General features: G+C 38.0%; 2 protein-coding genes across 2 annotated transcripts; both read right to left on the bottom strand.

Annotated features, from left to right (window-relative positions):
- Positions 1-1,429: 1,429 nt before the first annotated feature.
- On the bottom strand, positions 1,430-6,207 carry LOC106711678 (eukaryotic translation initiation factor 4 gamma 1). The gene is made up of 11 exons (XM_045684896.1): positions 6,021-6,207; positions 5,538-5,782; positions 4,930-5,112; positions 4,025-4,155; positions 3,575-3,722; positions 2,719-2,921; positions 2,435-2,638; positions 2,200-2,343; positions 2,047-2,131; positions 1,484-1,958; positions 1,430-1,433 (listed from the first exon to the last, which is right to left on the bottom strand). The coding sequence occupies exons 2-11, from the start codon at positions 5,722-5,724 to the stop codon at positions 1,430-1,432; spliced, it is 1,764 nt and encodes a 587-aa protein (XP_045540852.1). The 5' UTR covers positions 5,725-5,782; positions 6,021-6,207.
- Positions 6,208-12,794: 6,587 nt separating this feature from the next.
- LOC123722636 lies at positions 12,795-14,214 on the bottom strand. Its single transcript, XM_045685074.1, has one exon. The coding sequence runs from the start codon at positions 13,732-13,734 to the stop codon at positions 13,033-13,035; it is 702 nt and encodes a 233-aa protein (XP_045541030.1). The 5' UTR covers positions 13,735-14,214; the 3' UTR covers positions 12,795-13,032.
- Between the last annotated feature and the right edge of the window lie 1,352 nt (positions 14,215-15,566).

Here is a 15,566-nt window from a genome sequence, read left to right as displayed (position 1 = left end):
TTTATATTGCACTTATCTCTTCTGTGGCAGGAAAATATGTAAAACTTACATAAGCATAGAAAATAACAAACCAGAAATGATAAGAACAAGAGAAGTTACAGTTCAGAATGAACTAGTTACAGATATTTACATACATATAAAGGAGCGATATCGTGAAAGTGAAAATAACTATGGGCTTCTCAGACCAAAAACATTGTTTTGTCAAAGATAATGACAGGGATGAGGATATGTTTTATTCAGAGATGTTGGTTTCAGAAATCAACGGTTAGTATTAGTTGTAGCCAAAGTAACAGACAAGTTTGTCACTGAATGACAAGCTATTTAATATTAATTTGACGTTATCAAATAGACAGGAATGTTTTGACAATTTGACTTGTTTCAGAAGATCTTTATATAACATCAACTTGACAAAAGTTGATATAAAATACGGACCTCAAATTATGCAGACCTATTTATATATCACATTGTTATGTACTAAATGAATTATATAAAGATGAATCCAGTTAACCGGTATGAAGCGGTATGAACCGGTTACAACCTATTACTTAAACCGGTTTCAACTTGTTTTTATTAATAAAATTACATGTTACATTAATGTCAGTTTACGGAAGATCTTATATCGAAATGTTTGTGACAATTTTGTGACCTCAAAGTCCTCAATATTTATTCTAAATGAGATTTAATTGATTCCTAGCAGCCTTATCATTTGTTCAATATTTATTTACATGTGACGTTGTTTGTATTCACTCACTCACTCACTCACTCACTCGCTGTCTATTTTCGTTGTCTTGTCGCTCGATCCTTTCCTAGAACTCAATGTGTCTGAATTTGCTGAAAACAGAATAATAATTAAACATTAATATTAAATATAATTGGTAATGAAGACAGTTTTCTGTAACAGACTAGATACAGCCTAGTTATTGTACACTTACATCTGAGCGAGGCTGGGTCCAGCGAGGAGTTCTCCAGCAGGCTGTATTCGTTCCTGGTGCCGATGACGGGTGCGGGGGGTGCGGCGGGGGGTGCGGCGGCGGGTGCGGCGGCGGGTGCGGGGGGCGAGGAGCGCGCGCCGTGGTTCCAGCCGGAGTGCTGCGGCGCCAGCTTTATATTGTTCAAGTTCTGAAAAGGTAACGTTACTCATAAGTACCCGTCTTCTGGGGGGTTACAATACCTTACTGTGAAGTCTTGCGACCCCCTGGGGGGTCTTAAATATTTTGTCAGTTCACAGTGAGTACCTTGAGCGAGCCGGCCTTGATCTTGGACACGTCGACGGTGTAGGGTCGGGGCGACTTCCACCCGCCGTCGCCCCCCGCGCCCCCCGCACCCCCCGCCCCGCGCCGCTCGCCGCGCCCGTCGCCCCGCGCGCCGCGCCGCGCCCCGCCCTCCTCCTCCCGCCGCCCGTAGCCCCCAGACATGGGCATGGAGTTCATCAGCTGGAAACACATTTACATAGATAAGAACTAGTACATTGCGAGGTGCGTGCGAGAGATAGCTGTGATGAGGTGTCACCTCTATGTTCCTGTGATGGAGGTCGGCCTCGCGCTGAATGCGGTCCATGGTGGTGGGATGTGCATGCTGCGCGGCGAGACGCGGGGCCCAGCGACGCCGGCGCAGGGAGATGACGTCCTGCAGCATGAAGCGCACGCGACTGCTGAGCGACCCCCCGCACCCCCCGGACCCCCCGCACCCCCCGCGGCGGTCCACTATGTTCTGCATACGTTTGAACACCGCATCCAGAGGCTCCTTCACCTCGCTCTCGACCTGCAATAAGTAATACAGGTGAGTTGTGTCGTGTTGTGTTGAGTGATGGTATGTTGTGGTGGTGGCGACCTGCTCCCCGATGGTGGTGAGCAGCTTGCAGAGACACTCGAGCTTCTCCTCCTCCTGCTTGTCGATCAGGTAGTTCATGCAGAACACCATTATCTTCGCCGTCAGCATCTTCAGCTTGTACAGTTCACCTGAAAATTATACAACAACTGTGAGTTTTCACTGTCGCGATACTTGAATATAAACATACAAGTATAATCACTCTCCTTCTCTACTTACCAATAAACCTGACATTCCCAACAGATCTCATCCGTACTTTTCTATTCTCTTCTTCTAAAAGCAGTTGAAGTTCCTTCTTTTTGACCTGAAATATTAAATGTATAATTAAATAAACTAATCTAAATATCAATAAATACTTGTGTGTGTACTCACAATGTCGGTGCACTCGGCGAGCTCTGTCTCAATCCGCAACACGTTCTCGTCGACCTTGTCGGTGACGAACTGGTTCTGGCACTTGCTGATGATGAGCAGCCGGAAGTTGACGTACTGGTCCGGGGAGCCCGAGTCCGACGGCACCTGGCGTATCACACACATTGTACTACGAACGACCCCCCGGTACGACCCGGTGTCCGGAGAGGGGGGTGAGGGGGGGACAGGGGGGGAGTACCTTGAGTGAGGCGAGGCAGTGACACAAGTTGGCGTACGTCTGTGCGAAGTCGGGCTCGTCTACCGCCTTGTCGAACACGAGGTCTATGACACCGGCGAGACGCGAGCGAGTGTCAATCTGCAGCGCGCGCACTTTGCCCACCAGAGTGTCGAACTTCTGCGGCGTCAGCTTGTTCAGGATGCCGCGGAATGTCGCGTACAGCTCCTGCACATGCACACACATCCGGAGTGGTCACTTCACATGCACACGATGTCATCGAGGAGTGCCACCTGACGACCTCCCACCTGTGTCTTGCGCTCCTCCTCGCTGAGGCCGGCGTTCTTGAGGCGCGAGGGTTTCCAGGCGTTCTTGGTCTGGCTCAGCTGCACCTCCTCCCGCGCCAGAGACACGCGGATCACGGGCTGCGGGGCGGGCGCGGGGGGCGCGGGGGGTGCGGGGGGCGGCGGGCGGGCGGGGGATGACGTCACCCTCCCCCCCACTGGTCTGCCTGCGCACAATCATAGATGTGAGTAAATCAGATCTGAACCGTTCAAAGGTTCTCATAGACATCAAGCGTTGAGCTGCAGTTCAACAAACAAATTGATTGCGGCAAGACACACAACTCATCACAATGTACAACTGTGTGAGCGGACGAGCTGCTCTAAAGTTAAATCATGGTACAAACTGAGCTGAGCTGCAAACTGAATCACTAATCTTTTTTACACATCTGATAGGTTCATTTTAGTCCTGTTTCTCTTCCTACCCTTTTCTTATAAGGATAGGATGGGGAAGTGAATTTGACAGAGGATAGAATGTATAGAAAGAGGATATATACTCTATCTGTGCGTTCCTTCCTCCGTCGATTAGAGGTAGGCAATGTATCTAAAATTGAGGAAGTCTATGGGCAGCTGTCGTTTTGCTATTTCGGCGAAATCAGGTGAGCGCTCGCTCGCTTTGCCACATTATAATATAAAAAAACCATGAGATGATACAGAGATCACCAATTCTAGTTCAATTACTCCTGACTATACGATGCAGCAATCAAAATAATTCCCTTTTCTATCCTTCCCCTGTTAAGTTGACAACTTTTTTTCTAACTATGCCTCTGTCAAAACACATTACAATATTTACATACTTAAACAAAAAATAAATTATAATTACTGTTTGCATTTATGTTTCTGTTATCTTTCTTGGGATCCCTCGGTGTTGTGTTTCTCGGGGTGCTGCTGGTGTTCTTTGCGAAGTTGGGGAACAGAGAGTCATTGATAGGTCTCAGCACCGGGTTGAATGGTTGAGGTTCTTGATGTTGCTGGAAACAAAAATATAACTAAAATGTCGTATGTTTTTATTATATTGAGTATGTAACGCATAACACCATCCCATATAAAAAATGTATCCATATTAAATGTATAGATGTAAAAGTTACGCTGTGATGACATCAAATATAAATTTATAACATAAAAGTCGGAATATTTTTATCAAAGACCCCTTCCAAAATGTTATTGATTTCCTTGCTGTTACATTTCTCCCATATTGCTATTTATATCCTAACGTAACCAACATGTAGTCTCACAGGGTCTCCCGTGGACCTCACAGAGTCATGTTGCTCACCTTCACAATGCTACTCAGTTCCAGATGCACTCCGATGGGTTTTGTCTTTGAGAGTGGATCATCTTTGATCTGCATCAGCAGCCGGATGTCGTAGCACCTCTTACCTGACTGGTTTAATGGTGACCATTGATCTAAAATAAAATTATCTTTTAACAAACTGGAAATCTTATCTAAAAACAATACCTTGTTCCGATTCAAACCCTTCACCATAGACAAACAGCATATTGCAGAGTATAAATATCCACAGATAAAACTTCATGTGCTGTCATCTAGCGACTTATGAGTTTTATAAAAAATTATGACATAGAAGGGACAATAGTACAGAATGGATGTCATGTTCGAGTTGTCATTTCTCTGTAACTATTTTTTTATGTAAAACTAGCTTTTCCCGGCGACTCCGTCCGCGCGGAATAAAAAAAATGCACACAAAATAAAAAAAGTTTGTATGTCCGTCTCCTAGTTCTAAGCTACCTCCCCATAAATTTTCAGCTAAATCAGTTCGACCAATCTTGAGTTATAAATAGTGTAACTAACACGACTTTCTTTTATATATATAGATTTTGATTTATTTAATTTTTTACAATAAAATGTTTACCCTCTAAGACTTCGTCATTTGTCAGTAACCAACCAAAACATTATAAATGAGATGTACATTTTTTGTTTTTGTAAAAAATTAGAGTTAACCAACTTTATTTCATATTACCTTCACAAAATTAACAATGGATGAAACTTTAAAATTACGTAAATGTGGCTCTTTAAGAATAGAAATAAGGGATTTTAGCTTTTCATAAGAAATGTAGCATACAAGCAGCAGGAACATCCTGACAATCACATCCATAACACTAAAGGAAAATTTTTGCATTTAAAGACCAAAGTTTGAAAGGATTTTTTTTTTATTGACTTACCATTGTCATATTTGTATTTGAGCTTTGGTATGATGGAAGCCGACTTCATGTTGATATCCTCAGACAGAGACACCTTGGACTCCTCAGTTGCTGAAGACATGTCTGCTGGTTTCTGTTCCATGCAGTCCTCAGATTCATTCTCACTCAGAGACAAATGGATGGGTTGATGATATTGTTGGTAATCTATTAATTCATATTTTTTATATTTTTAAAAGTCTCAAGTTGTAAAATAAACTAAATGTATATGCCAGATATCAAAAACAAAATTAACTTCCAATAAACAAAACCTACACTTCCTTTTACAATTTGGACATATGATGTTCACAAAACTGTAGCTCGAGAAATTATAAATCACTAGTTGTTGCCCGCAATCCCGTGACAAGAAATTTAAATATAAACATAATAAGTAATCTATATGTTATTCCACACTAAGTTCTACATCTGTGACAAATTTCATCAAGATCTGTTCCGGGGATACCTTCAACTAAACCAACTAAATTTTTACATTTAAAAATATTGGTAAAATTAAAAATGATACATGCTCACAGATTATGATCAATTTTTTAATCAATTTATGCAATTGTAATGTAATTGTAAAGCTAACAAACCTGGTGTTTCATTGAGGTTTATGTCTTTCATACTAGACAGGGTGTCCTCACAATCAGGTATACTCTGGTTCAGTTTATTCTGAATCTCCGTTGTGACAGCTTGCTTAACCTCCACACTGCCTTTCGTAGGAGCAGTTTCTCGAGAACTCTCTATATTAGTAGAGTGTAACTCTGTGGCAGTTGGCATTGTGGACTTGAGGAGCTGTTACTTGTGTCGCATCTCTTAAATCCGATGACAATTCTCACTGCAATACAAAATGTCTTCTATACATAAAAATATTGAAGATGAATAAAAATAACGTATGCAAAATTATGGCAACTAGTACATTGTATTAATGTATTTCAACTCGCCGTAGAATTATTTTATGAGCTGTACGATTTCGTGGCACTAGTAAATTTTAACCAGTGATTTATACTGAAACATATTTTAACTCTATTATGGTACTTATTCCACGTGGGGGTTCATAAAATATTTCACAGTACCTCATTCTAAGACGAAACGACCATTCCAAAGGCACATAAATATTTCAGTTTTCAAATCCAAGTCTTTCACCACAATTTTGCAACACACGTTACCTTCACGTGGCAATATGCTAATAAAAAGGGTAGTTTATTTTATAAACGAATTGTATAGCGGAATACAGATGTGACAGCTAAACAAGTATTTTTGGCCGAACGAACTACGAACTCGAAGTTTCGCCTCACCGTTTGACGTTGTCAAATGTCATAAACAGCTGTCAATGTCAAAAATGGGCTTTGCTAGCTTTTGCTAGCAATGAATTGATAAATATTATAAAATTGTATGGTTCCTAGCTCTGAGCTATAAGTCTATGGAGAAGCTCTTGTCAACATATAGAAAATTTTACTTTTACAAATTCGAAGCATTTTTGGCAGAAAGCGTAAAATATATCCTCAGATAAAGAATAGACTCGGGGTATGTTCCGATATGCACTGCGAGCACTACACAGTGCTATCACTGTAGAAAAATTCGTTCCGTTATGGACTGCCAGTACACTGCCGCAGTACCCTAGGGAAATATATGACGTCATAAATCGCCGCCATATTCTACTGTGAGCACTGGCGTTTTCGAGGTAAAGTACTCGCAGTACCTTGATCACGTGATCAGTCAAAACCACTCGAGTACCTAACGTCTTATAAACAAAGCTACAGTTTAATCAGAAAATTTTAAAGTTCTGTAATTAGTTTGGATTAATAAATAAAACCATAAAACCATGGAAGAATTGCAAAAATTAACCTTATTAGACTGTGTTGATAATGAAAAACATATTCTTTTTTTTTTAAAAGTACTTACTTTTATTATATTGTAAATTCAATTTACAATTAATATTAATTAAAACATTTTTAATTTGACAGTACTTCAAAACAGTTTTTTTTAATGTACTAGAAAACTTGAATACACTCATTTGAATGCTGCGTCAAAAAATACGGCTGACAGTATACGGGATTGCGTTCCGTTTTAAATCGTAACCAGTATAACTGGCTATAAAGGAACGGCTTCACAGTATACTGAATTGACGTCACACTGTACAGTGGTCGCAGTGCATATCGGAACATGCCCTCGGTTATATACTCGGTCCTAGAATATATCCGTATCTCTTTCTTTCCACAGTACAATTGTGTTTGACAAAAGAGACAAACATATTCCACTCACTGCTAAAATTTCATAGAAATCTGTCAAAAGTTTAGGCCCGTGCGAGTTCCACCATTTATGCAACGAGTTTTGTGGTAGTTGTTCTGTCATCACTTTGTTTACAATTTGGAAATATTGAGATAAAAGACTTTATTTCTAGAAAATATGTGCCAAAATACGTGGTTGTATGGAAAAACTAGTTCTAAAAATGATTTAATGTTGTATTATGATGTGGTGTAAAAAAAAAAATAATAACCTCAACTGACGCCTCATAGGTTAGTATTCCATTTCTTAGCAAAATTGCTCTTAAACCACTCAGATTGAAAAGAAAAACATAACATAATCTTGTTATGATGTCACAAATGTTCATATTAGGTCATATTAATGTGATGCAGACATTATTTTCATTATTTTATATGTCTTTTATTTACCATACTTGATAGGGTTGTGTCGTATCGAAATGATGTTGTTGAATCAATTTCCTTATTAATGTTTTAATAATTACAAATTTTACTGTAAGTTCATTCCCCTGTTGCTTGCTTACAGACTATTTTCAGATTGGTTAGCGGGGCGTGCGCGTCGTTGCGCTCGCGTTTGGTAGGGGTGGCGCCTGCGGTGCGAGGGGAGGCAGTCTAAAGCGCGGTTAACCCTTTCAGACCTGAATTATTTTTTTGTGTCCATTGAAAAAAAATTGTAGCTAGAGTAGAATAAAAATTTATGAAAAAAGACCTGGTTGTCAGGTTTTTCAGAAAAAATAGTTTTTCTTTTTGTGTACAAATGTGCACATCCGTCTTACGTAATGCTCAGACTACTGTTTATGAGGTTTCATTGGAATTATAAAAAGTTTAATTTATCAATGTTTTATTAGGAAATATAAAATTAACAAAACTTAAGTACAATTCTTATAATTATTACCAAAAAAAGATTTCTTCTTTGGGATAGGCAACTAATTGGCACATGGGTAAATCAGTCATTCGACCCATTCAAAAAGCATGTTTCATAAGTTTACGTATGAAATGCTAAGAAACAGTTTTTATCTTTGGTAAGGCAAAGGTGAACTTTGCATTTTATACTTTTAATCCTGGTTCTTCCCTTGCATCCGACCATTTTGCACCGTGTCCCAAAATGCCCAACACCGTCTCTTGCTATATCCGCTACAGGGCGAACCTCTCTTGGTCTTCTGGGAATAATTTGCGGTATTGGGCTACTGCCACTGGGCCGTCCTCTTTTACCGATGATAATTTTATTCCTCAACACCAGATTTTCAGCCACCTGACGACGAAAGTGAAGCAACGTGAGTTGTTTATTCTTTGCTATGTTTAGCAACGCATTGTCAGTTTGGTATTCTCGGTACGCCTGCACTACAGCTAAATCAGAAGCATGAAATATCATCCGAAGAGTCCATTTTTTTGATTTTATGAAGGTTCTGTAGTAGCTCATGCATTGATCTAAAAGGTCAACTCCCCCCATTGCGTGATTGTATTTCCTGACCACTTCGGGACGTTCAACGTCAATAAATTTCTTGTCTTTCTTACACCACCTCTTGACTAAGTCTTTTTCACCAATACCAACAAAATTAGAAGCAAGATGGGTAATCTTATTATCCAGCCACTTGACCACAGTTACTGTTGTGGAAACTATTTATAAAATGAAAACAACTTATTCGTCTTGAATCCAATTTTAGACTATATATTTTTTCACATATACATCAAAGGAAAACAATAGAAAAAACAAATTATAAAAAAATATGTCATTCGATATTTGGTTTGAATATATTCGTTGAGTAAAATCTTTTTGCTATTCTTTAACATCCTCCACACCGCGAAAAGAAATTCCTCATAATATTCAAACCAAAATGGACACTAACTTTTACAATAAAATTATGCACAAAATAAACATTTATAAAACGCAAACAAAATATCAGGAGAAGAAAGTTCTAAGAGATATAACTCCATATCTACCGAGATAGTTCAGGACTTCTTCTTCTTTTTCCTGTTTTGTTGTACGTGCGCCGGATCTTGAATGCCTAAAATCTCATGATTACAAAAATCTGATGCATTCTCCAGCGTTGGCAACTTCATATTTACTTTTTGCTTCTGATCTCCGACATATTCATCTGAGAGTGACCTGTACGTTACGTCGAGCAAGTTTCATTTATTAAAATATTTATCTCCCTCATGTAACTCTTTCTCAAATTTCTCTTCATTGAACGGCTCGGTCACAATTAATATTTCTTTTATTCCGGAGTCATATTTTATAAGCTGATCGTAAATATTTTTAACGGTCTTGTAATTGGCATGTACTTGGTATATTGTGCTTAAATATTTTTCTGTAGAACACAATAACGAATCTAGTACACTTTCGGACTTGGTTAAGTGTCTTATTTTTATTCATACCTTTTTTATTTGTTCTATTTTCTCAGCCATTTCTTTAAACTGAAAAAATCTATTGGCAGGGTCGCCAGATGTTGTGGAAACTATTTATAAAATGAAAACAACTTATTCGTCTTGAATCCAATTTTAGACTATATATTTTTTCACATATACATCAAAGGAAAACAATAGAAAAAACAAATTATAAAAAAATATGTCATTCGATATTTGGTTTGAATATATTCGTTGAGTAAAATCTTTTTGCTATTCTTTAACAGTTACATCTTCGTCAAAACTACTTACTTCTTGAGAGAATCCTCGAGGCTTTTTATTCATGTCTTTATCGCTTAGTAGCGATGGTTTGGAGAATCTATTTATACGAGCTGAGCATGCAGCCATAATGCCTTTTTGTTTCATAATTTGTAATATATGATATGACGAGAAGTAGTTGTCAAAGTACAGTTCGTGGCCCTTGCTTTCTCCAATTCTCTTATTGAGATGAAGGACAATAGCTGCACCATATCAAATTTTTTTCGTCAAATTATTATCAAGTTCTGGACTAGAGCTTTGATAAAGTAGAAAATCATAGGCTTGCCCATGTTTACCACATAAAAAAAATATCTTCAGTCCCCCTGGACAAGGTTTACCTTTTATGTATTGTTTGGCAACATGTCTCCCAGTGAAAGGAACCATCTGCTCATCAACACAAAGTTCTTTTTCAAGCGGTAACTCTAAACATCGATTCCTAACAGCATCAAATATTGGTCGAACTTTGAAAAATGCATCTTTGCAACCAGCTGGTATTATTGTATTATCAACAAGGTGTAAAGTATTACGTAATTCAAAAAAGCGATCCCGTGCCATATTCTCTGAGAACAAGGGTATGCTAATTCCAGTTTCCCAGTACATTTTCAAGCAAGGGTAGCTAAATATTCCAGTAGCTAAATGTAACCCAAATAAAATTTCTATTTCTTGTGTAGTAGTAGGTTTATACCTGGTTTTATTTGAATGTATTGCGTATAATATGTTAGTCATTTCAGCCATAATTTCAAATAATTGTTTTGGCACGTACCGAAAGTAATAATCAACTGGGGCTTCAACCGTAGGGTCAATTGATATTGGTGGAAACCAATCTGATTAGGTGGAGACATAGGGAACTCCTAAACACAATCTTTGTTTTGTTTAGGCGTAATATTCTGAAGTATATTTTCATGAGAGGACTCTATTTCTGTTGTCGGTGGTACTTCGAGAACCACTTCATCGCAGGTGTCAGTAACTCCTGGATCATTCGTTCCAATCCACGATGAGCTGGGCCCTTCATCTTCGTCAGAGTCGGGTGGGAATACCTCTCGTTGGTTTTGATTGATAACATCTGCGCCAACTCGGACAGACTGCAACTCTCTTTCAGATGTAAATCTAAACGGCTCTTCGTCATCAGACGATAGCTCCATATCGGAAAGAGTTCCAGCCAATATGGCTTCCAAGGCGTCCGGTGAAAACATATTGGTGTTTTTTTTTTATCTGAAAATGTAAAAAAAAATTATCTCTACATACAACATATATTTTATATAGCATCAACAACAACCACAATAATAATATAGTTACAAACATATTCAAAATAGATTTTGCAAATACAGCTAGAATACTTCAGCAATCGTAAATACATCGTTTAGGCCTGATGTGAACATTTGGGTACAAATATAAAAATTGTGATAATTGATACAAAAATAGAATAATAAACTCAAATTATATGTTACTTATTTTTGCAGTGCGTATATTTAGCTATTTCCTACTTTTTAGACATAAAAATGACGAGCTTACCTACAGAGCTCCAACTTCGGTCAGCCACTGATCAAACCATGTCGAAAAAGTCACAAAGAATGCCAAGAGATGGCGTTAATAGTATACATTTTTGTAGTTTATAATGTGGACATATGAACACAAGCGTTCTCAATTGCACTTTTATCTTATATTTTATGTGTACATTTGTGTACGCCAGGTCTGAAGGGGTTAAGCGCGAACATGCTCGGGGCCTGATTTGTCCAGCAGGGGGCACAAGCGAGTGAGCGCACGACGTATAATCCCTCTTGTAGTTTTCACCTCCGCGACGCGTGCAATGCCATCGTCACCCGGAAATAGTTGGGTGACACATCCAAGGCGCCAGTCCAGTGGTCGAGTGTTGTACTCTTTTATGATGAGAAGATCCCCGATTGCCAAGCTTGATGTGTTTTTCTTCCACATTTTGCGTTCCTGTAGTTCAGAAATATACTCTGTCTGCCAGCGTTTTCAAAACTGTCGACGAACTCTTTCAAGCAGCTCGTAGCGTGTTTGGCAGGGACGTTCCGGTTCTGAAGGGTCTAGATGGTACAGATGTCAGCGGTCGGCTGATCAGAAAATGTCCTGGAGAAAGAGGAAGGTAATCGTCAGGAGTGGAGGATAACGGGGATAAAGGACGACTATTCAGTATCGCCTCAACCTGTGCTAATAAAGTACATGTCTCTTCGAAAGTATAATGGGAATTGCCTCTGTCTCTTTTGATCAAGTGCTTAGCTGACTTAATGTGGGCTTCTGACAGACCCGAAAATGAGGATCATATGAAGGTTGTAATTTGACAGTTTGAAGTTTTGAAAGTTGACTTAGTCGAAGAATTTAGTTAAGTTTCGTTTAGAATTTGTCTAAAAGATTTTTCTTAATAAATTGACCGACTTGTTTTGCTGCTGCAACTAAGTTACGGCAATTATCGCAATAAATTTCCTGCGGTATCCCTCTTCGAGAAATTAGCCGACGCAAAGCTAGGATAAAGGCTTCTTTTGAATAATCTTTGGTGTATACTTAGGATTACAATAGTTTTATTCGTAAACAACATCGGAGGCTTCATAAGAAAAGATAATAATTGACTATCTTAAAACAAGTTATGTTCTAGGTTAATATTTTAAAAACAATATTTAATATAGTGGTAGTGGCAGTCCTAGGCAATGGCAGCCATTTTAGCAACGAATCTATGAGATTATGAGATATTGTACACGTTTTTTTGGTAAGTATTTCCAGTCCTCTTATGTCTTTGGTCATAGTATGAATGTTATAAAGGTCTATGGTTCCTAGCTCTGAGCAACAAATAGGGATGTCGAAAGTGAAAAAAATATCGAGAAAAAAAAATTGAAAATTGTGGTTTTAAAATAACAGTGTATTTAGCTTAGCCTAGCGCAATGATAGTCTAGTATCAATAGTAACGAAGGTATTTTTATAGTTATTCTTTTTTATTAGACAAAATAATATACATATCAGACACAAAAAAGCGATCTTCTAACTTTTAATAAATCAGGCAAACCAGTATTTGTCCGATAGTGAAAGTAGAAAAACTCTGCTTTTTACATGTTCCGCTGTCTGCCGGCTTCTATTGTTAGGAACCGCAAGATTTACGGCAGACGCCACTCTCTCTGAAGGTACAGAGGAAGCCGTAGGTGTCAAGTATTTAAGTGCCAGATTCGAAAGAACTGGAGTATAATGTCTCGTGTCTATCCAAAACTATCGGGTTTTCCTTACGGCATAGATTTGGAGCATCTAGGAATTGCTTCAACTCGTCCGGCATTCTGTTGCTTCGATAGACTAGATTAGCTGCATTGTTGCTGGCTGCAGCAGCTAGGAGCTTTTCGTGTCGAGACCATAATAATTCTGACGTTGAAGAATTTTGTGTTTCAGGCATTGTGTCAGTATTAAGATTAGACGAAAGCTGTCCTCGTCGCCTGTGTTCTGCGCGTATTTCATCTGAAAGCTCAGTTATTGCTTTTGAAACGGCCAGTGCGGAACTGAAGTGAATCTTCTTGAAACGCGGATCTAAAATTGTAGCTTTTGCCAAGTATACATTTTCCTCCAGGGGCCTTAGTCGTGTAGTAACCCCTTCCAACAAACTGGTTTTTACGGCAATACCTAATATTGTTGAGGCTTTTTCGTATTCCAGTCCTTGCGCCAGCAAATTAGTAATTGGTATTGCTAGACTAGCACTCACATAATGATCACCGCTGATGTCTTCAGTGGCCTGCTTAAATGGTTTAAGCAGTGTTATTAGCTCTCGGATGACATTCAGCTGCGATGATGTTAACATATCCGGCGCATTTCTCCTGCCAGATAAAATTTTAGCCACTATAGCTGACAACTTATTAAATCTTTCTAACATATCTAGGCACAAATTCCATCGAGTGCTGACCGACTAAATGAGTGTTAGCACTTCCCCTTCTTTTTTTGACTTTGTTGCTCTGCTCTTAATTCGTCCATGGCGTTGACAGATTGCTTAAAATATGTCACAATAGATTTAACTTGATTAGCAATTTCCAGAACGGATGCATCTTTCGTCAATGCGGCATCTACTATTAAATTGATTAGATGCGCCATACAAGGGATTCTCTTGTTGTCTCTCATGAATTTCTTCACTGCAGATACGATATTACTGGCACCATCAGTGGTCATTGAATGGATACTTGTCTTTTCGATATTGGATATTTTATATCGATTTATCGGTTAACAATATATCGGCAAAAAATATCGATTTATCGAATTAAAAATATCGAATATATCGATATTTTTTCAACAAGCCTAGCACAGATATCTACTATACTAGTCAGAGACAGATTGGACACTTCTATTCTGTATAGTTTTTACGATTAATTCCACCGTTGGCGCAAAGCGCTAGCGTCGCAAAGATGGTAGTAAGGGGTTTTTTTTTTTTTTTTTTTTTTAAATTTCCCTTATCCCTGCTGCTATCAGTTCTGCAGCAACCTTGGTTTCCTTAAAATTCCTTATTTTACTCTGTAGCTATGCTAAACACTAATATAATTAAATTTAGTACATTTACGGCTTTCCCAAATATTAACGAACAATTATATCGAATTACAATAACTACAATTATCTATGAATTGAATCTATAATTATCTATGAATTTATATTTTTCATTACAATATAACAGAAATTATACATCATACATATTTATATGAGCTGTTTGGTATTCAGGTAGTAAGGGGTTAAACGAACTCAATCTATCGATATATTTGTTAATAGTGACGTACCACAATCGATAAGATTCGAGATTCCTATAGAATTACAATTTGATCTCGTATAATAAAACAAAGTTTTTTAAAAAATTATTTATTTTTCCTCCTTAACCTATATGACTTAAATTTACTATAAGGCATAATTTGAGGTCTGCTCATATTTAACACATATTTTTCTTCTACGTCCCCTTTTAGTATTTTATTTATTATGTTGCACCAGTTGTGTATTTGAATTCTTAATATTAAACGTATGACATATTCACGTACACATGTTTTATGCACTTTGCAACCCAGCCAGTTAAAATTGGATTTCTTTAAAATATCGTGTTTAATGCATTTCCCGATGCTTTTGCTATGCGCATAATTATTTAAATTATTATGTATCAAATTAGATACATCTCTGTATACTATAAGAAAACGCTTTGAGTGGTACGCCAAATTGCTGTTTTTAAGCTTTTTATACTCCCTGTTCACCTAAATTGCCACGAGATGGCGTTATTACAAATTTTCTTGTCGCCAACCAACGAAGCGGTCGCGGCCGCTTTAAAAAACTGTCAACGAGTCTGCAAAACACCTAACGTCGTGCCGTGAGTTTATTTTCAATTTTAATTAACTTTACTCAATTTATCATACATAAAAGTGGTCCTTCGGCTCGGTTGTGAATTAGTGAACTATAAAAGTGTAAAAATTATGTTTATTACGTGTTTCTTCAATAGTTAATGTTACTTGGAACTATCGAACATTCCCGACACCCACCAGAACTACCGCCTAAATTTTACTAAAATTTTACAACAAAGAAAATGGATTTAGACAAATTAATATTGTGCCAATTAGATAAATTAGAAAAAATACAAAAGAATCAAGTAAATTTTAGCAAATCACCCAAAAGTAGATTAACACATTGTTACGTAGAAACAAGATTACAAAATTTAGAACAAATTTGGGAGTCATTTAATAGTAC

Source organism: Papilio machaon, chromosome 28 (genome assembly GCF_912999745.1).
Source record: "Papilio machaon chromosome 28, ilPapMach1.1, whole genome shotgun sequence".
NCBI lineage: Eukaryota > Metazoa > Arthropoda > Insecta > Lepidoptera > Papilionidae > Papilio > Papilio machaon.
The sequence above is the reverse complement of the archived record's forward strand: the minus strand, read 5'-3'. Positions and strand labels throughout refer to the sequence as shown.